Source organism: Protopterus annectens, chromosome 1.part0, assembly GCF_019279795.1.
Source record: "Protopterus annectens isolate FY-2018-M chromosome 1.part0, PAN1.0, whole genome shotgun sequence".
In the NCBI taxonomy this organism is placed as follows: Eukaryota; Metazoa; Chordata; order Ceratodontiformes; family Protopteridae; genus Protopterus; species Protopterus annectens.
Window position 1 is genome coordinate 1,137,576,624 of NC_056725.1, and position 23,457 is coordinate 1,137,600,080.

Genomic DNA, 23,457 nt, shown 5'->3' on the forward strand with positions numbered 1-23,457 from the left:
GGGAACATCTCAAATTGAGACAGCAAGTTATTGCAACAGCAACTGTGTACTTTAAGAGGTTTTATGCAAGGTAAGTATTGGTTCTTTACCTTTGCTGTGTAAGAATGAGCATTTTTTAATCTATAAAAACCTTGAGCATTCTTTATGCATTTCAACTTTATGCATTAAACTGTCTTTGACATGGAAACTACAGAAATTAGCTGCAGTTGGATCTACTTACGTGCATGAGCAAGTTGCAAATATTTTTACTTTTTCAAAATGTCATGTTTTTGATGTTTTTATTGAGAAATGTTAACATCTAAGTAGGACAGACAAATGATCGGAGTGGAGAGGTTGGAACTGGGATGATTGAAGGGGTGACCATGTTACAGTTAAATGTGTGTGAACATCTATAAGAAATTCAATTTGCAATAACCCATTTTATCCTTTACATGTTCTAAATATTTTGCAGTTTATGCAGATTTGAAACCATTTGCTTTTGAAGCTTGTTGCTTTTGTAGCCTTATACACACATGTATACACTATATTTATATTTATATATATATATATATATATATATATATATATATATATATATATATAAATAATTTGTAATCCTTTGCCAAAGAGTTTTAAGTCATGTCTAGTAGCCATCATAATAGGATTGAAGTCTTTTGTTTGGTTAAAATATTAAATTGAGCTGACAACATATGCAGTGTCCATATTCCTTTTCTGGTTCACTAGCCAGTAGGCACTCATACCTAGTTCAGACGATTTCCAGCACTGAGCAAATGACTTGCTATCTCCCGGAGAGTTGGCTGGCTTAAGATGCCTTTCATTGCATCTGGAAGGAGTGACATTGCATCCAGGCTACAGGAAGTTGAATCCTCTTCCTTTGCTTTCCCAGCCCCGTTCATACTCTAGCCAGGAGCCTTCACCTACCTGTTATCTCTTGTCCAGGTCTTAATATGACTAGTATGCCCTACTCTGTCATTATTTATACATTTCATTTCTAATACGCAATTAATTTTTACATGTTTAGTCACCTGTCCCCTCAGCATCCATATGCCTTGTCCTTTGGGATATATTCTAATTTCTTTTTCCCTCCATCTCAAGTTGCATACCTAATATTTAACCTAGTCTTGTGGAGTTTCTTTTATAGTACTTGTTGTATATGTTTTTGCAGCCTTCCTCCACTTTCCAGGTTCCTATCTTGCTTGGCCTGCATCCCCTTATCTGTCGCCTCGTATTGACCATCGTTGTATTCCTGTGAACATCTAACATTCTCCATTTCCCTGCCTCCCTCCACACAGTGATGTCCTTCATGGATGCATCTGCAGTCATAACAAATGGGTTGTCCTGTCGTCAGGCAGCCCTTCGGTCGGCCGGATTCCAAAGTCTGGGTCCGGCTTCGGCTGATGTCGCACTTCACCCGACGTCATCTCTGCTGGTCTTCGGGTATAAAGGCATCAGCCGACGCCATTTTCCCCAGTCTTTCTTGCCGTGGCGCCGAAGCAGAAGCTCTTCGCAAGTGCCGGTCGGTCAGATCCAGAGATTACTACTACCGAATACTACTCAAGACTTCTAAAAGCTAAGTACCCGTTGGGGACTCTTTCTTGCCTCAGCCGATGTCAGAAAAAGTCAATAACTGTTTAACTTGTGGGAAACAAATACCTCATAAAGATTTCCACTCTTACTGTCTGCCTTGCTTAGGCCCAGACCATGACGTAGCAGCCTGTTCGCCTGTGCTTCCTTCAACCGACGAACACTTAGGCGTCGGTCGGAGTTTGCTGAACAGTTTTTCGGCTCAGATTTTGCGTACATTATGCGATCCTCAGACTACCCAAATTGTTAAAAAACGCAAAGAAAAAGACCGACACTCGCGGTCCGGGGTTTCGGCCGAAACCACCGTTAAGCAAGCATGAGTGTCTCGGTTTCGGCCGAAACCGAGAAAACCGGTCAATCTTCAGCCGAATCCATGACTACTACTGAGGCTCCTGCTACCTTAGTTGAATCGGCCTCAGAAATTTTGCCTACAACTGTGGTTCCTAGTGATTTATCAGACACCATCCCTTTGGATGTCTCTACCCCAGCACGTGGTGCTGCTAGGCCTCCTGCAGCCATGTCTATTAAGGCCTTTGCCAGGGCTAAAGCAGCCAAATCTGCTAAAACAGTGCCTGTTAAGCTCCCTTCACACAGGCCCACTACAAGTTCACAAATGCTTACTCTGGCAGAAGATTTAATATCCTTAATTAGGGGATCCCAATCTCACCCAGACAGGGCCACTCAGCCCCCAGAAAAGAGACCTAGAGCAGAGCCCCCCGAGCCAGTGTCCTCTGATGATTCTGCGGATGACTCAGACATTACAGACCAGCCAGAGGCTCCTTTTTCTACTTATGAAGATTCCGATGCTGAAGAATCCATTCCAGCTGCCTCTCCACCAGAGGAATTTTCCTTTGGGGAAACCTTACATGCCATGAGAGAACAATTCCAATGGCAGGGACAAGATTTCTCAGATTCAAGAAAAGGCTTAGGACTTTTCTGCACTTACCACAACATAGGCCCTTAGCTATACCTCCTGTACTGCCTGTTGTGGATGATGCATTTAATGATGTTTGCACTGCTCCTGATTCTTTACCTCCAGCCCCTGCCAAACCAGATAGATTTTACAGGGTGCCAGACACTCATCACCACCTATACAAGGCCCCACTTGCAGATCCCGAAACTATATCCCAGGGGCCTAAGGCAGTAGCCTCGACCACAGCAAAAAACCCTATTCCTTCTGAAAGGGAATCCAGGTCCTTAGAGAGATGGGGGAAAAAAGTTTACACCTCTGCAACACTCTCAGCTAGAGCTTTAAACTGTCAGTTTCATATGATCCAATACCAAGAGTTTATGCTTGATCAGTTAACTAAAAAACTGTCCTCTGATGAATCCTTAGATAAGAAATATGTATTAGAAATGGTGAATAACATCCAACAGGTTAGTAACCATTCCTTAAAATGTGGCTATGATGCACTGGAGGCTTCATTTAGATCAGCCATGACTGGCACAGTGATAAGAAGGCATGCATGGTTGAAAGAACAGGTCTTACCGGATCATGTTAAAGCAAAGCTGTTAGATGCTCCTATGGATAAGGCCAGTCTATTTGGTACACCTGCCCAGCAAGTAATGAAGAAAATGGAAGAAAAGGCAAAATCTGTACAAACAGTTAAAGATTTCTTACAGGTTCAGCCCCAAGGTTTAGCAGGAACTGGCCTGCCAAAATTGGTCCTTTCCAGACTCCACAAAATCCCAAAGGGGCAGGAATAGACGCTCTAGAGGCAGAAATCAATCCAGAGGAGGTGCCTACAGAGGAAGACAGTGGCAAGGCAATAACCGAGGCACAGACACAACCACTGCCACTGCAACAGGACAATCACAGTGACTTGGCTCTGACACCGCCTACCAGGGAGCAAATAACAGCACCTTTAGGCGGAAAGTGAGCCTTATTTTGAAAAATTGGCACTATATCACAAAAGACAAGTGGATTTTGCAAACCATAGACCAAGGCTACCGGTTCCACTTCCACACCTTACCAGTAAAAGAGGAATGCCAAACCTACCTCCAAATCAAAAATAGAAGCTCTACAGCAGATAGCGAAATTAACAAAGATGAGAGCTGTGGAAAGAGTACCAATAACAGAACAGGGCAAAGGATTCTACTCCAGACTCTTCCTAGTACCAAGAAAAGAGAAAAGTTGGAGACCTATTCTCGACCTGTCCGTCTTAAACACATACATCATTGTCCCAAAATTCAAAATGCTGACCCTACAGCAACTTCTTCCCATGCTGGGCAAGGAGTGTTGGCTGGTAACTCTAGATCTCAAGGAGGCATACCTGCACGTCCCCATTCGACCAAATTGCAGAAGATACCTCAGATTTCTTGCAGGATCAGAGCATTATCAATTCTCAGCATTGCCCTTTGGCTTATCTACTGCGCCCAGAGTATTCACAAAATGCCTGGCATCAGTAATCGCTCACTGCAGACTACAGGAATCCAAATTTATCCATACCTGGACGACTGCCTGTTACAAGCGGACAACAAAAGCAAGCTGACAACAGATTTACAAAGGGTCATTTACTTGCTACAAGCCCTGGGATACACAGTCAATTTACAAAAGTCAAGGCTGATACCATCCCAAACAAGAACATTCTTGGGCGCGGAATTGGACACAGTAAAACAGATGGCATTCCTAACTGCAGAAAAACAAAAAGAACTTCCTCTTTACTTCTTGGCATTAACAAAGCAGAACAAACTAACAGCAAGAAAAGTTCTGCAGGCCTTGGGCTTCATGGCATCATGCATAATCTTGGTCCCACATGCCAGACTGCATATGAGAAAGCTACAGTGGTACCTAAAGAATTTATGGTCTCAGCACAGGCACAGCTTAGAAACAGAAATCCCACTAATCCCATGCCTAAAACAGGAGTTCCTATGGTGGGCTCAAGCATGCCAGACAAACCCAGGCTTACCCTTCCACAACTTTCGAGCAAGCCAAACCATCACAACGGACGCCTCAGACCTAGGATGGGGGGCGCACATGCTGGACAAATGCATACAAGGATTGTGGACTCAAGACCAGCTGCACCTGCACATAAACCAAAAAGAAATGCTGGCAGTAAAACTGGCAATCCAAAAATTCAGACCATTCCTCAAAGAAGGCCATTTGATGATAAGGACAGACAACACCACAGTCATGTGGTACATCAACAAACAGGGAGGCACTCATTCATACCGCCTATGCAGAATGACTTTGGAACTTTGGAATCTGGCTCTCAGCTGCAATATCCAGTTACAGGCAATATTTGTGCCGGGAAAAGAGAACACCCTAGCAGACATGTTAAGCAGAACCACCTCGGATGCTCACGAATGGATGCTACACCCGGATATCTTCAAGGCCATCACAAAGAAATGGGGAATGCCACAAATAGATCTATTCACATCCCCACTCAATCACCAGCTCAAAAAATTCTGCACAAGGACATTCCACCCACTTGCATGGAAGGTGGACTCTCTATCCTTCAGCTGGAAAGGCCTGACAGCATATGCATTTCCACCTCTTCCCTTGATGCACAAGGTACTACTGAAAATCAAAGAGGAACATCCAAGGATAATCCTGATAGCTCCGAATTGGCCAAGACAACACTGGTACCCATTGCTGAGGAGCATGTCTCGGGAGAGAATGTGGTCAATACCCCTGATGCCTTTGATGTTAACTCAGAACAACTACATCATGCATCCAAACCTAAAAACCTTGCAACTGACTGCCTGGAACATCACATAGCAACAACTAACCCAGACCTTTCCCAAAGGGTTAAAGACATTATCCTTGAAGCCCGCAGACCTTCAACAAGAAGGAACTATGCAGGAAAATGGAAAAGGTTTGTCATTTGGAGTACTGAAAGAGGAAAAGATGTGTCGAACATAGATATTGCTAACATTCTGGAGTACTTGGCAGAGCTTCTACATACAGGCCTGTCCTATTCCTCCATCAAGATACATGCATCAGCTATTTCAGTAGAATACAGCTTCGATCCACCTGTCTTTTCGCATCCTCTACTCAGGCAGTTCCTCAGAGGGATCAAGAATGTAAAACCTCCTAGGAAACCACCATTACCAGCATGGGACTTGAACTTTGAGCTAGAAAAGTTGACACTCCCTCCGTTTGAACCAGCAGCAACAGCAGATCTGCAACACCTGTCATGGAAAACTGCTTTCCTGCTGGCAATTACCTCAGCAAGGAGGGTTTCGGAACTACAGGCCTTAATGGCAGTGCAACCCTTCCTAATCTTCCATCAAGATAGGGTGTCCATGAGAACTAATCCTACATTTATGCCTAAGGTGGTATCCAGAGTGTCTTTAAACCAGGCAATCCACCTACCTACCTTCTTTCCCAATCCACAGAACAGGGGGGAAAGACTGCTGCATACCTTGGATGTACATAGGCAGTTACGCTACTACCTGGACAGAACCAAAAGTAACAGAAAAACTGAACAGCTTTTAGTAGCCTATGCAACAGGAAGGGAAGGAAAAGCAATTTCCAAACAGACAATCTCCAAATGGATAGGAAATTGCATAAGATTCTGTTACTCCTACCATGGAAAACCAATTCCACAGAACATAAGACCTCATTCTACAAGGGCTACAGCCACTACCACAGCTTTCTTACGAGGAGTGGCAACCAAGGACATTATTGAGGCGGCTACTTGGACCTCCGTGCATACATTTGCCAAGCACTATAATTTACCTCTATACTCTAGATCCCGAGCAGGGTTTGCCACTGCTGTACTGCAAGGGATCCTAACTACACCATAATTTTTCTTCCTCCACCCCTAGTTTGGCTATGGTATTCTACCCATTTGTTATGACTGCAGATGCATCCATGAAGGACATAGTACAGTTTTGTACCTACCATAAATGTAGATGTCCGAACTGGATAGCATCTGCAGTCAGGATTACCCACCCTCCTTCCCTCTGTGGTACTCCTAGGGTATTTACCCTCCTAATAGCTAGCTGGGGAGTCTCTTATGGTGTATTTGTTTGTATATATGTACATACATGCTTATTTTTGTGTTTGCCTTCTACTTTTTTGGAAACATTGGCATTTATCCAAAATTTAACCTTCCAAGAGGGCAACTGGCATCTGGGGCAAGAAACACTGAGGAAAATGGCGTCGGCTGATGCCTTTATACCCGAAGACCAGCAGAGATGACGTCGGGTGAAGTGCGACATCAGCCGAAGCCGGACCCAGACTTTGGAATCCGGCCGACCGAAGGGCTGCCCGACGACAGGACAACCCATTTGTTATGACTGCAGATGCTATCCAGTTCGGACATCTACATTTATGGTAGGTACAAAACTGTACTTTTCTCTACATTGATCCATACCCACTTCCCTTTCCACATAGTCATGTTTCGAACCCTCGTTATCAGATATTCTTGTCAACATTAATACATGCCTCAGTTGATAAACCACCTGACACATGGTCAGCATCATGACCAGTTAAGTCTCGTCTGTGTCCCTGCCCTCCAATTCAACCTGAGAAGTTTTTATGCACATTTAACTTTCAGATTGTTCTGGTTTGCCCTCCTTGCTCTCTCTAATGGGTGCATTTTAATCCTCAAATATTTAATTCCCTCTATCTTGCCAAGCAGCTTCCTTTCATTTTTATGTCATATGTCTGTTAATGGCACCACTGTGGACTCTTAGGTGGTGTTGAGGGACACTTTTCCTCCCAAAATCATGAAAAATTTCAAAACTGTTGGCTATGGTTCTGCTGCTTGCTAGCAGCAGCATGCAAACAGGGTCATATTGCGTTTTTTGCTTCCATCCCCATCTTTCTTAATCTCATCATCTTTGTCAGTACTTCTGTTACCAGCAGAGAGAGAAGCCTGAGGAGAGTGGACACCTTGGAGGTTTTCCAAAAATGTACTTTAGTAGGCAACACTGTGTTAATTGTAACCTGCAGATAGGGCTGTAGTGCAGAACCTTTAGTTCCCTTCATGGATCTGCCTTCCATCACGAGATCTTTCACTAATTCCACTGTATAAAGCACATTTTCTCGTGTCGTGGCTACTACTGTTTGACGCTATACCCTGTTTTTAGCCTATGCACATATGTGATGGCTGCCAGTAGTCAGATCTGCCTGTCTCAGATACTGCCTGTGATTACAACATCAAATAAAATCCTGTATATTTTGGCAGCTTAATACTGCTCAATATTTATGCATCCTAATGGATGGGTGAGATGGCCTAAACTTTGCAAGGTCAAGGTCTGCCTTACTCTTCAGTAGAACCGCTGCCTCCATCTCTGTCATGGTATGCTTTTTCCATTAATACTTTGTTAAAAGATCTTTCAAGTCTTTGACTACTTCCCACTTAATGCTTTGTTTTTTTTTACTGTTTGGTAATGCTTTGAACTGTTAGCCTCCCCAGTTGTATTTAATATTTCTGCCCCCCCAATGATATTTAATATAACTGTTTCACAAATTTCCTTATTCATCTTCCCAGTCCCTTCTCCTCACTGCATCCACTCCATTCACTGTATCACTCCTACTGCTTCTAGCTTTTCCCTCATTATTTTGAGATTCATACAGCACCTGGAAAAATTAGTGAACACGTCTGGTGTCTTCCTTGTTATGCATTCTTTCCTCTATCTCTGGTATCTTCTTTGTTATGCACTCTTTCCTCTGTCTAATTTTTTTATTGAATTAATGTCATTTTTCTCCCAGTCCTTCAGTATCAAGCCAGCAGTCTCTCCTATACTTATTTCACCCAAGACATACTTAACTCTCCCTACTCTTCTGCTTTTGTTCTCATCTATTTTTGTCTGTTTTCCAGTTCTTGTCTGACTTCAGGAAATGTGCTGTGGGGTCTCTCCTCAAGTACTCTGTTCCCCTTTCCTCATTCTTTATTTAATTAATATGCCATTCTTCACTTTGATCCTTCAGTTTCCAAGCCAACAATCTCCCCTTGACTTCTTTCAACAAACGTTGGGTCCCACTTCTACCCAGCTCTGTCTCCACCTGCTGCTCTGTTTCTACCATAATTTCTGTGTGCAGTTTTTCATTTTTTGCGTATGTTCTCAGAGACTTGTGCCCATCTTCATTTTACCTCTTCTACTTGCTGGCCAACAGATTTTCTAGATTTTTAGCCTGTCTTCCTCATCTGAATGTGACTTAAGCCCACCTGCCCAGGTTGTTTTTATTCCGCCACACTTCAGCCACTTCTTTTGCCTTTCTCTGTCATTCAGTAGCATTTTTACTGTATTTTTCAGCTAACTAGACTCACCATTTCCTCTTCTGTAAATTCCATCTCTGTCTTCTTACCCTTGATTCTCTCCCTCCTATCTCATTTTCACAAGAGTGATTCGTTATGTACGTTTCAGATATAGTCACAGTTTTTGCCTCATCCAGAATGATCCCCCATCAACAAGAAATCTTTATGGTCTTTATAGAAATCTTTACAGTCTCCTAGTCATTTCATAGACTAAATGAATTCCCCTCCATACATTTACCAGTCTGCAATATAAATTGTCTGCTTTAATCATAGGAGGTTACTAGGCTAATGGCCTGGGGGCCCTTACAAGCCTAGCCAAGAGTTTATCCCCAAAAAAGAAACTTCAGTCAGCACCTGTCTCTCCTGTCAGTGAGGGGCAAAGCTGGAACCCCTGGGACAAATAATGCCTTATAACATTCCCCGAGTAATTTTGTAGCCTTACACAATCTGTACAAATGCAGGACTGCATTGGCATCTCCACTGATTATTATATATTTCCTTTCTCCTCCTTATTTTATTAACTGAAACATTTATTGAACCCACATCACTCTGATTAGGCCTGTAAAAGTGTCTGTCATCTTTTCTGGATCTTACTAGTATCCCCCTTACACTCTTTGCTTTACGCAGTCTCCTGTCTTCCCCATCCTACTGCATTATTAAACATAGCCAAAGATCCTTTCTTCACTCCTTACTTGACAGAGTCCATTTCCGTCTTCTTAAAATCTCTTTCTCAACCTGTCTACCTTCTGTTCACTTAATTTTCTTTCCAGAAATATAACCATGCTCTCTCCTGACCTCATATATCTTCTTTTACTGAATTACCTAATCTTCAACATTTTAACTTCAAATTAGGAAGTGGAGTGGTATTTTGTTTTGATTTTTCACCTACCTGTGTCTTTCCTAGTCTTCCTTTCCAACCTCCCTCATCATACCAGCCTACTGCTTAAACTTCAAAACTAGGTTTACTGGACTGCACTGCCCTTGATTCAACTTTGCCCCATGGGCAGCCAAATTAACAGGGATGTCCCTTTCTGCCTCTAGAATTTCTGTCTTTCACTACTCCTCCTCTATCCTCCCATTCATCTTTTCTTCCTCTCTCTTCAAGTACAAGTTCATATGCACTTAGGTGTTTAAAATTTAAGCACCTATGCACTTAGGTGTTTAAAATTTAAGCACCTATGCACTAAAATCACACAGAGGAAAAACTAAGCAACCAAGTGAAGTCAGTAACTGATGGTTTTAAACTTTGGTACGTACGTGTTATTGCAACCAGATTCCCAATGTGCCCTAATTCGTTATGTTGGTCCGAAAATATTGACGTTAATGGTAAAAGGGGTGTGTAAAGTACTAATTCTTAGTATTCTTACTATAGCATGGAAATTTTTCCATAAAAGTGTAAATTTAATTGATAGAATAATACTGTCATCTGAAATGCGGCTAGACAGACATGCACGGCATGCATTACAGCAACTTTACACTGAACACTACAAGTGAACGAGCATGTTTCAGGATCGGACAGCAACTGCTGTCGACATTGTCTTTGAGGTATGAAGATTAGAAACAGTCACAGACTAATAGTCATGGGGTTTGCATACCCTGAAATACAGTTTCATGTCAGTGTTGTTTAACCCAAGATATAAACAAGAAGTGAATGAACAAAATTGACAACTGCCATCGTTCTTTCAAAATTCACTTCTGTGACCGTGACGGTTAAGCTTCTCAATGTATTATAAGGCATGCTCATGTTCCATTGCAATGTAGTCGTAGTACAACCAAGATATAAATAAGCATACCTAAATAGCAACAGTCTTTTTCTGACATTTAATTGATAACGGTCGTGAAAAGAAGATGTAGTGGTAAAGAAAACACACACAACCACATTTTCGCACTATTAACGAGCACATTTCAGGATCGGACAGCAGCTGCTATTGCCGTGAAAAATCTGGTTGCGATAACACGCAAGTACCTAAACTTTTTTAATAGGTATCAAGATGCATTGGCAGAATTCCATTTTTGAACTGTCATCCTCTCCTCTCCTAGTTTTGTGAATGTTGATCAGTCCAAGAGTGAGAGGAATACATACTAAAACTAAATTTAAAAGGTGCTTTCAAATAGCAAAGTTAATATATAATTTGAAGAACATTTAAACATATTTTTATCTTGCTCAATAAATAGTATTATGTTTAGAAATCTGAAGATTGAACTAAGATCATTTTATGCATGATGGATGAAAAATCTGTCTTGTTTAAATATATTAGATGGTCCAGGAAATTGTTTACAAAATGGAAAGTTTTGTTTAATTACTTTACAAGAGACTTAACTTTCAGTAAATTATTTAGCTGTAAATGTTACCTATGAAATCATTATTTTCCTGTACATTTCTTAGGTTCTAAAGCAGTGATGACCAGATGAAAAGGAAAAAAAAGTTTCACATTGAAGTAAAACCTGGTTGATAAACAGACTTTCATTCCAGCATTCTTGCAGGCTGCTATACTTTACAGCACTGTACTTCATTAACTTGAGTGCAGTTGCTAATAAAATAACTTGTGTAACAGATGACACATACTATACTGTTACAGCTTTTAATGTACAAGTTTTGTTTTCTTGATCTATAGATGATAATTCTCCATTTATCTCAGAATTCTCCATTTACCTCAGAGCAAGTGTGTTCCTACAAGTACCAGATCTAACAAAAAATCAGATCTCACCATTTACTTTTACTGTACTTTTTTATATGCTTTTTGAGACATTTGGATCCTGTTTATGAAAACAGTCTTTTGAAGTCTGCTTTGATGGTGCAGTCTATTGATAAGTTGATTTGTATTTTGTTTCAAGGCAAACTTGAGGAGTCGTTTCTGTCTCCGGTCTTCCTTGCATCTGGGTTAGTTAAGAATTAGGGAGTTATCCTTACCTGTACTACTTCTTGAAGCTGTATTCCGTCACAGAACATCACAGACAGGATGCCAAAGCATGTGTAATAACTGCTGTACTATATTCTTTTTATTTTCCTACTTATTTTCAGCTAAGAAAAGTTTAACCCTTTAATGTGTGTATACTAACAATAGACGTGTACATGCACTATTGTAAGTATTTAAATGTATATATTTTACTATACATTTCTAACAAACGGAAGTGTACATACACTATTGTAAGTGTCCAAATGTGTACATTCTAACAGTTCTCCCTTTTGTTTTTAAAACACACAACAGTTTACATTAATATGCATTCTTTGGTTAGATCTTAATTTTTATCATGATTTACAGAAAACACACTGGGAAACAAAACCTTTAGTGTTTTTTTTTTTTTATACAAGTCAAAATGCAATTTTACACAGTTAATATAATGATAACAAACATTGCTACCAGAACTGGGTGTATAATCCAGTTTAACAACTTTTTTCTTTTGCAGACCATCCTGTGAAAATATCCCGCCAGCTATGGGCTGTGTCTGCTGTAGGTTTTTTCTGCTAACTTGACTAGCTTATTTTTTTTGTTACAGAATGCAATTCATGACTTAGAATAGTCTTATTTACCTTTTGCAAATGTTTGATTAACTGCTCACTTTTGTTAATTACCTTGTACAAAGTGTTTAGAGACTAATATTTACAAGAGGCAGTACTTGAGGATTTTATTTAAAAGACACAGACATGTAAAAACATGGTTTATACACTGAAGAATACTGTTTACATATCAGTCCATTAGCTGTACGAGTACAATGTTTAATTTTGTGAGTTTTATTTTGTAAGTCCATATAATTTCTCTCTAACTGGGGTAACCAGTACTGATATGGATAGAATGGTGGTACAAAAACAGTGGTAACACTACAACTTGACACATTATAATGTAACAAGTTCAAAAGTAATCTGCAACTTTTCCTGTACAGATGCATCAATGCAGACTGCTTGCTGCCCATGCACTTCAATTCAATTGGTGGTACCCATTTTTTTAAATATGGTCTTCCACAAATTTGTTGCTGGACATGAAATTTCCTTGAACTGAATTTGTATTTGCACATACAAAGACTGCAAAGTCCATTTAGTCCAATTTACAAATTTAGTAACCTTAATATTAAGCCCTAGTCTGAGTCATTAAAACATTGCAAAAAATCATTTTTAAAATGTGTACGTCTCTCTTGTGATTAGATCTAACAAAAATCAGATCTCACCATGTAGTTCTACTATCCTTTTCCATATTGTTGTGCCATTTGGATCATGTTTATGAAAATCTTTTAAAGTTTGTTTTTGATATCATGCAGTCTGATAAGCAGATTTGTATTTTGTTTCAAGGTAAACTTGGGGAGTCGTTTCTGTCTCTGGTCATCCTTGCACCTGGGTTAGTTAAAAAGTAGAGCTTTATCCTTATCTGTAATTCTCCTTAAAGCTGTATTCTTTCACAGAACATTTTGTATTGCACAGTAAGATGCCAAAGCATGCGTAATAACTGCTCTACTATATTCTTTTTATTTTTTTACTTATTTTCAGCAAAAAAAAAAAATAATCCTTTGTGTATACTAACAAACAGAAGTGTATGCACTATTGTAATTATTTAAATGTATGTATTTTACTATGTATTTTAGCAAACAAAAGTGTGCATGCACTATTGTAAGTGTCCAAATGTATCCATTCTATCACTGGTAAAGCTATTGGTAAAGTCACTATTCCTCTTGGAATATCAGATGAGAATATTAAGTGTCTTAAACATTAATGTATTATTTTTGCTATGTATTTAACTGGTTTTAGGTATATGCTTGGCTTTATATAAAATTACCACCCTAGCAGTCTTTTGATCAATAATAGGAAACCCAGTGTAGTATCCTGGATATGTTAGGTAATCTTGAGGATCTAATTTTTGTTAGCATGGTTTTATGCAGGAAAAAAAAATCTGCTATGAGCATTCCCCATTTTGCTTTTTTTGTTTTTGTCCTGAGAGCCTTGGAGATACATTTCCTGTCAGTATGCTTTAGGCACGTCTTAAACTTTACATTTACCTAATCGTCAAATACAGTTATAAACTTTGAATTTATGGATAAAGTTATATATTGTACTTTGAGTCAAAAGTTGCCTGTCTAAAAAATCGATCAGATGAAAATTCAGTAATAAGCTGAATGACTGCATACCTAACACAGGCTTGCCTTTGTATATTGGGTGCAAGTTTTCTTTTTCTATTTTGTACTTGTTAATGCTTTTAGAATGCTGTAAACTGTGATATTAAGTTGGTATGTAGATTATACAATAACTGGTCATTAACATTCAAAAACATGTATGTTGAGTGGTCAGCCCAACCAGCGTACCCGTGAATCGAGCTTATACCAGTAGAAAAAATTCCAGTTGCCTGGACTTTTTTCTATTAATATATGTTGAGGCTTTCCAGTTTTCTTGAGCTAAGAGGTCAAAAAAGTATAAAGTTTGACACCCAGACAGTTTATAGGTGCGAGAGGGACAGGGCAGAAATGCAATAAAAATCAGGTATGTTGTGCAAAGCTAAAGAAACGTACTTGATTTTCCTTGTATTTCTGCCCTCTCTCTCTCATTCCTCTGAACTGTCCAGATTTCAAACTTTTGTTTTTAATTAAAAATAAAGCCAACAGAGGTCATCCTTTTTCCATTTCTTCCTTTCCAAATTACTGATATACTGTGTAAACGTGAGAACGTAAATCCCATACGCATGCGCAGTACATTAAGAAAGCAGCAGGATACCGAAAGAAAGAGGAGCACCACAAAGCCGTTATGCAGAGACATTGTTTAAGGGAAGTAAGTCAGTTTTTTCTTAAATAATGTCATTGCATAATAGCAATAACCCATGGCTGGGTGTGGGTAATGTTGGATTTACACACCATTAACAAAAAAAAAAAATATATATATATATATATGTGTGTATATATATATATATATATATATATATATATATATATGTATGTATGTATCTGAATGCATGCATGTGTTGAGATTAATGTACAACTTACTGATTCTAAAAATGAATTAATGCACTCTGGCTCAAGGCATCCGAATACTATGTATACACTTGGCTTGCCTAGCATAGATGCTACTGATGCCTCCACAAATGTAGCACTGCTTGTAGATAAATTAACATTTAGGAATCGTACTGCAGCAGTTACTATCAAGGTAAGCCAGATAGCTGGTTCGGTTCTACGTTTTTTCATTTCTCAACTCTGGGAGTATAATGCCTCACTTTGGTTCTCTTCCTTAATGTCAAATGCCAATAAACTTGAACATTCATTGTTTTGTTAAGCATTTACAGAGTCCCTGTTTGTGAATTGTTTTGTCTCTGATGTCAAAAGTTGCATGTTGATATACAGTGGATATAAAAATTGTACACACCCCTGTTAAAATGCCAGGTTTTTGTGATGTGACCTTTACAGTTGCCTGCTACAGCAAAAGTCATGGTTCGCAGAGAGCTTACAAAGCATCAAAGGGATCTCAATGTTGAGAGATATCAGTCAGGAGAAGGATACAAAAAAATTTCCACAGCATTGGATATACCATGGAACACAGTGAAGACAGTCATCAAAAAGTGGAGAAAATATGGGACAACAGTGACGTTGCAAAGAACTAGACATCCCTCCAAAACTGACAAAAAGATAAGATGAAACCTGGTCAGGGAGACTGCCAAGAGACCTACAGCAACACTGAAGAAGCTGCAGGAATTTCTGGCAAGTACTGGTTGTGTACTACATGTGGTGACAATCTCCCGTATTGACATATATCTGGGATATGGGGTAGGGTTGTAAGACAGAAGCCTTTTCTTACACACAAAAACATCCAGGCCCGGCTGAAATTTGCAAAACAATACATCAAGTCTCCCAAAAGCATGTGGGAAAATGTGTTATGGTCTGATGAGACCAAGGCTGAACTTTTTGGCCACAATTCCAAAAGGTACATTTGGTGCAAAAACAACACTTCACATCACCAAAAGAACATCATCCCCACAGTGAAGCATGGTGCTGGCAGTGTCATGCTTTGGTGTTGCTTTTCTTCAGCTGGAACTGGGGCTTTAGTCAAGGTGGAGGGAATTGTGAACAGATGTTCTTCGTGTTTCACTTTTGCAGTCATTACATCTCGGTAATCTGCTGGCAGGTTGCCCTCAGTCGGCCTGAATAACAAAGTCTTTGGTCCTGCGTCGGTTGCTGTCTCTTCTTCCATGACGTCAGGTCATCAGGGGTAGAAAACTTGCAGCCAACGCTATTTTATTCAGTCTTTCTTGCCGCACGGTGCCCAAAGCAGTTCGCAAATGCCGGTCAGCCAACTCCTGAAATTTTCGTATTCGAGTTTCAGAACCAAAATCTTCAAACTAAAGCTAAGTACCCCGTCGAGAAAACTTTTTCTTGCTCTTTTCCGATGTCAGTAAAAGTTAATAATTGCATTTCTTGTGGGAAGCAAATACCTCAAAAGGATTTTTATTTGTACTGTATTCTTGCCTAGGCCCAGATCACAACGTGCCTTGCTGTAGGTTTTGTGCTAGATTTAACCAACGCACTATTAAGCGTCTGTATATTTTTGCTTCTAAATATGTTGGTACAAGATTTAATTATCCTGAAATGTCGTTGGTTAGCAATCCGACTACTGGAGTTCACAAAAAAAAACGCAAAGAAAAAGACAGATGGAGACAGACCGTTGAGGTCAAAAACGACGACGAAGCTTCTCCTAAGCCAGTCACCGGTACTCAGTGAGACGCTTTCACAGCCCCTTATACCCGCTACTTTTGAGTCGCAAGCCTCTACCGAGACCGGTATGCCGCCAGTTTGTCAGAGTATTGAACCCGCGGATGTCTCTCCCTTGGATGGGTCCGGAGCCGCTGAGCAGGTGCCGGCTTCTGAGGGTGTTTTCAGGCCTCAACATTTTTATATTAAACCAACGCCAACAACAAAAACAAGGTCAAAAACATCTTCTATGTCCAAAAAATTGACGCATGAGCCACGTGCTCAGGCCTCTATGCCTAAAAAACAGATGATCAAAATGGCTGAGGATTTAATTACCTTGTTCAAGGGTTCCCAACCCCCCCTGCTAAGAGGGCAAGGCACTGATTATGAATCTTCAGATCAGGTTTCTATTTCTTCTGATTCCTCTTCTGATCAGGAATTTTCTATTCCACTCTATGAGGATTCTGATGCAGAGGAATCAATCCCATCTCCTCCTGAGGATTACTCTTTTGGAGAGACTTTGCATACTTTAAGGGAACTATTTCACTGGGAGAGTCCGGACTTCTCTGAATCAAAAAAGATGCTTAGGAATTTCCTTCTTCTTCCTCACCGTTTTTGGAATCAGGCATGGCTCCTGATTCCCTGCCTCTGGCTCCTAGTAAGCCAGACAGATATTACAGGGTTCCTGACCCCCCACAAATTTCTCTTAAAAAATCCTGCTGCTGATTTCTCAGGGTCCCAAGGGTGTAAAGGCCTCTACAGCCAAAAATCCTACCCCCTCTGATAGAGATTCCAGGGCGCTGCATAGATGGGTAAGTTTATATGTCTGCAACCTTGGCAATCAGGGCTTTAAACTGCCAGTTTCATATGCTTAAATATCAGCAGTATGTTATGGGCTTACTGAAACAGAAAATGATGTTGATTTCTGATTGTGTGGAAAATAGAGTTACAGGAATTATTGCATTCAGCAGAACAGGTTGGAAAGCATACTTTGCAATGTGGTTTTGATTCCTTGGATGCCTCTTATAGGGTCGCCGTTACTGGATCTGTGATTTAGAAGGCATGCCTGGATCAAGGAGCAAAATCTGCCTGATCATGTTAAAGCTAAATTTTTGGATGCCCCTTTGCAGCATGATACTCTGTTTGGTAATAAGGCAAAAGAGGTTTTAAAGAAAATGGAAGACAAAGCTAAATCTATGCAAACTGTAAAAGATTTCTTGCAAGTGCAGCCACCCAGGTTCAGTAGACGCTGGCCTATTAAAAATTGGTCCTTTCCTGTGTCCAACAGAGCCACTCAAGGCAAATCCAGGTGCTCAAAAGGCTCCAGATACCAATCACAGGGTTCTTACAGGTCAAAACAATGGGGTGCCTCCACCTCCAAATCTGGAGGAAACAAAGCACAACCCTAGACTAGGCAGTCTCAATGACTTTCCTCTACCATGACCAAGCACTTATCTTTTGGCAGCCCCCTTGGGGGGAAAACTAGCACTTCATGCTCAAAATTGGTAGTTAATTACCCAGGACAAGTGGGTATTAAACATAGTATCCCAGGGGTACAGATTTCATTTATATACTTTGCCAATTCCAAACGGATGGCCAGATCTGCCACAAAGCCAGTGGGCAGAGGCCCAGAAACAAGTCATGTCCCTCATTGATATGGGGGCTATTCAACTGGTACCAGAAAAGGAAAGAGGACAAGGTTTTTATTCAAGACTTTTCCTGGTACCCAGAAAAGACAATTCATGGCGTCCAATACTGGACTTATCGATTTTGAACATGTTCCTGGACATTCCAAAATTCAAGATGCTGACTTTACAACAGCTACTGCCTATGCTAGGCAGGAATGCTTGGTTAGTAACTCTAGACATAAGAGGCATACCTGCATATTCCAATAAGGGAATCATGCAGAAGATACCTCCGCTTCAAAGCAGGTTTTTTGCATTACCAATTCTCTGCACTGCCCTTTGTCTTACCTACTGCGCCCAGGGCCTTTACAAAGTGCCTGGCACCAGTAATCGCATTCTCCAGACAAAGAAGCATTCAGATTTACCCTTATCTGGACAACTGTCTCATTCAAGCAGAGGACAAAGGACACTGTTCTTCAACATCTGGCGTTTGTAAAAAAAAAAAAAAAAAAAAAAAAAAAAGGCCTCTAGCATGCCTAGGGTACACCATAAACGAAAAGAAATCACAACTGGTACCCTCTCAAATAATTACATTTCTGGGTGCAAGCTTGAATACAGCAGCTGCCCAGATGGCTTACCTCATGCCAGACAAACAAAGGCAACTGACAACATACTTCAAACAAATGGCAACAAGAACCCAGTTATCTGCAAGACAAATTCTGCAGGCTTTGGGGTTCATGGCATCCTGCATTCTACTAATTCCATATGCGAGACTGCATATGAGGAAACTTCACTGGTACCTAAAAAGTTTATGGAGTCAACATTGTCACAGTCTGGAAACAATGATTCCTCTCATTCCCTGCCTACAACAGGAGTTTCTTTGGTGGGCAGAGACATGTCACCAAAACAAGGGACTGTCATTCACTCTACCACCTGCCACCCAAATCCTAACTACAAACGCATCAGACCATGCTTGGGGAGGCCCACCTGGTGGTGAGATGCATTCAGGGCAAATGGAGCCCAAACCAAATGCATCTGCATATCAACAAGAAAGAGATGCTAGCTGTTCAGAATGCTCTGACAGCCTTCAAGGACTTACTTCATCCAGGACAACTACTGATAAAGATGGACAACACCACAGTTATGTGGTACATAAACAAGCAGGGGGGTACACATTCCTACCCCCTTTTACAGACTAGCCATGGCCTTGTGGAACACAGCCTTAACTTGCCAAATACATCTTTAGGCTCAATTCCTGCCTGGAAAACAAAATACTCTGGCAGATGACCTAAGCAGAAATCTTATGGACCCGCATGAATGGAAACTGGATCCACAAATCTTCAGCATGTTAACACAGAAATGGGGGAGCCCAGACATAGATCTATTTGGCTCTCCCCAAAAATTATCAGTTGGACAAATTCTGCACAAGAACTAATCACAAAAAAGCATGGAAAGTGGATGCCCTTTCCTTCAGCTGGAAAAACCTATCAGTCTATGCCTTTCCCCCTCTGTCTCTACTCTCCAAGGTCTTACTAAGTCAGACAGGAAAAAACAAAAATTATCCTAGTTGCTCCGGACTGGTCTCGCCAGCACTGGTACCCATTTCTAAGGAATATGTCTCAACGTCCTCCATGGTACTTGCCTCAAATACCTCATCTACTGTCTCAGCAGAACAATCAAATTCTGCACACACAGCTCCAAACTCTGAATCTTGCAGCATGGCTGATCAACTAATTATTCAAGCAACACCTCTTAGTAAATCTGTGATGGATGTCATTTTGGAAGCCAGAAGGCCTAGTACTAGAAAATCTTATGCTGATTAATGGATGAGATTCTGTGCTTGGAACCAAGCACAAAGAACAGACACAGCAAAGCCCAATATTCCTCAGATTTTACAATATTTGACTGAGATGCTTGTCAAGGGCCTATCCTTTTCTTCAATAAAAATCCATGCCTCTGCCATCTCTGCTCATTATAACACAGAGCTTCCCCTCTCTTCTCATCCTCTGCTTAAATAGTATCTTAGAGGGGCCAAAAATTTAAGGCCTCCCAGAAGATCACCAGCTTCTGCATGGGACCTCAATTTTGTGCTGGAAAAACTCACCCTGCCTCCTTTTGAACCAGCAGCTACTGCAGATATAAAAGTTCTATCTTGGAAAACAGCGTTTCTCTTGGCAGTCACTTCAGCAAGAAGGGTTTCTGAACTAAAGGCTCTCATGGCAGTGTAGCCTTTTATTATATTTTACCTGGACAGGGTGTCCCTCAGGACCAATCCTTCTTTTATGCCTAAGGTGGTATCCAGTGTGGCTCTTAACCAGACAATTCACCTGCCAACATTTTACCCAAATCCGCAGAACAAGGGGGAGCGAATTCTGCATTCATTGGACGTACACAGACAACTAAGATTCTACTTAAACAGGACCAAATCTCTAAGAAAGTCTGAGCAACTACTGGTAGCATTTGCTGCAGGATCAGAAGGGAAGGCTATATCAAAGCAGACTATTTCTAAGTGGATAAGCCACTGCATTAGTTTCTGCTACTTGCACCATGGTAAACCTGTGCCCAAGGAGATCAGATCACATTCCACCAGGGCTGCCTCTACTTCAGTAGCTTTTTCTCAGAGGGATTCCAACCAAAGACATTCTAGAATCTGCTACTTTGAGCTATCTTCATACCTTCACAAAGCATTATCATTTGCCTCTCTTCTCCAAATCCAGGGCAGGCTTTGCCACTGCAGTTCTGCAGGGCCTTATAGCTGCTCCTAATACTGTTTAGTTCCATCCTTCCCATCCATTGCTTTGGGATTCTACCCAAATGTAATGACTGCAGCAGTGAAACACGAAGAACATAGTACAGTTGTGTACACTTATCATAAATGTAGATGTTCGAGTGTATTTACTGTTGCAGTCCGGGTTACCCACCCCGCCATCCTCCTTTCTATACCTTTTCTTTCTTTCACTATACACAAAAGCCTTTGTGGTGTATTTGCTTTTAGATGAAGGTAAAGTTTGTTTCTAAAAGTGCATTTATGTATATTTATATATATATATTTGTATAGATGTCAGGTGCTATATATTTTATATATATATAGCACCTGACATCTGGGGCAAGAAAAACTGAATAAAATGGGGTCTGTTGCATGTTTTATACCCTTGATGACCTGACGTCATGGAAGAAGAGACAGTAACCGAAGCAGGACCCAAGAATTTGTTATTCAGGCCGACTGAGGGCAACCTGCCAGCAGATTACCAAAATGTAATGACTGCAACAGTGAATGCACTCAAACATCTACATTTATGGTAAGTGTACACAACTGTCCTTTCCAAATACCAGTCACTTTTGGCCCAAAACCTCCAGGCGTCTATTAGAAAGTTGAAGATGAATTTCACCTTTGAACATGACAGTGACCCCAAGCATACATCCAAATCAACAAAAGAATGGCTTTGCCTGAAGAAAATTAAAAGTTTGGAATGGCACAGCCATAGGGTAATTTGTTGGCTAAACATATATATAGGAAAACAACCAAACCAATAACAGACATTTCTGTTTTTGGAAATGTTTTTCACGAATATCAAGGAAGACAGTTATGACAGCATTCTGTCAGAAACTGAGATGAGCTGGCAGCATAAATGAGAATGAGCTTCAATGGCAGGTTTTTAGATTAGCATTTTTGGCATCAGCTAAAATAGCAATTTTAAGGAGATGAACTAAATGGGGGGGCTGCTATACTAGGGCCAGATTTTTTTTTCAGTAAGTAGACTGAGGAGCAGAAAAACTAACACTTCTGTGTGTTGTCTAGCAAGTGTTCACTGCTTATCCTTTTGCTGGCAACACTAATGGAGTTTTTTCATTTTTTTTAAATAAAATAACCTCCACACATACCATACTTATTAAATTTAGGCTTATAATTGGTGGCTTTCAAACTGTGGCTGCTACAGAGTTTTCAATAGAATGTTTGGTTTAAATACAAAAACACCACCAACTTCATTTCTAAAGTATTGTGATGAATTACTCTAAGGTCAAAGTACTGAAAACTGCAAATGGCATTGTGTTTAGCAAATTAAGTACCAGTTCATAACAAAGTTTTTCTTTGCATCAAATTTTCAATCTGTTCGTAATGAAACCCCAGTCAGTGAACATGAATTATAGTTTTGAACCCATCTGAACATTTTTTTAAAGTAGGGATTTTTACAATACAAAAAATCATCATTAAAGATAGAACTATTCATAGTCAATGGCATACTTCATGGGGTCCTCTGACATGGAATTATGGAAAATTCTGAACAAAATGTTAAGTAATGACCAAATGTTAAAACACCTTCTTGAATGCATTGACACTACAGACCCAAACAGGTGCATTGCAAGGGCCTTTGCTTACTCTAGGGACAGCATCTAAACAGTGAAGGCTCACCCTTGGCCAAGTGAAAATGGCTGTCCTAAATCTGGGAATGGTAATTATCGATGTGGACTATTGTGGAACAGTCGAATAAAGGTGTAAGAAAGGATAATGGACTATTATATGTTAATTCACACATCTGTAGCACTAATCAGTCACTGCAATATGGCAAATGCCGTAAGCAGGTTTTATAGTACTACAGACTAAGGTGGATGCTGTTTCACCTAGTCACAGTACTAAATTCTTGCCTTTCAGCACCATAATTAAGCTGCTTAAAGTAAAATTCCACTTGTTTTTATTTTTCAACTGTTTTTTTTTTCATTGTATCTTTGTATTAGAATCACTTTACGTGCTTCTTATAAAATTGTCTTTTACAAAATGGCAAACACAATGCCTGACATATTAAAGTGATCCTGTTTTAGTGTTTTCTAGTCCTCTACCCAGAATCCAGTTCAGTTACTTTTATTTGAGTTGTGCTAGACCTAAGGAAGTGATGGTGTTATCCTGGTACATGGAAATCCAGTGACAGCATTGCAAGTCACAGACATCTTGCACATCTGCAGCAAGAGTACTTGCATTCTTGTCCTAATTGCCCATGGAATAAATTTCTCTAAGAACTTGTTTTAATCTATTCACAGCAGCTACACAGCTCCAGCCAAAGAAAACAGCCAGCTTGCAGGCTTTTGTAAAGGTTGTCATTTTTGCAGTCCTGTTGAACACTGACAGACCCTCCCCCCACACTCTTCCTGATGTGTCAGAGCTATCATTGCATATTAAAAGCTGTTAATCAACACCATGTCTGAGAGCCTGCAGCAGCAGGAAGATTTTTTTTTTAATCCTGAATGTTGACTAACTACTGTTGTGTTTTCTTTTTTATTCAAAAGCATTTTACAAACACAGATAAAAAGGGAAAATTATCTGATCTGAAGTAGTTTACTTCATTTGGTCTTTAACCTGTGGGTTACGGATCTGTATCGGATCC

General features: G+C 40.3%; 1 protein-coding gene across 1 annotated transcript in view; it reads left to right on the plus strand.

Annotated features, from left to right (window-relative positions):
* CCNC (cyclin C) overlaps nucleotides 1–23,457 on the plus strand; it is a 956,952-nt gene that overhangs the window by 149,998 nt on the left and 783,497 nt on the right. Inside the window, exon 3 of the mRNA XM_044065080.1 lies at nucleotides 1–70. This exon is cut by the window's left edge and continues 15 nt beyond it. Coding sequence (XP_043921015.1) covers nucleotides 1–70 — 70 coding nt within the window. The remainder of the gene's footprint in view (nucleotides 71–23,457) is intronic.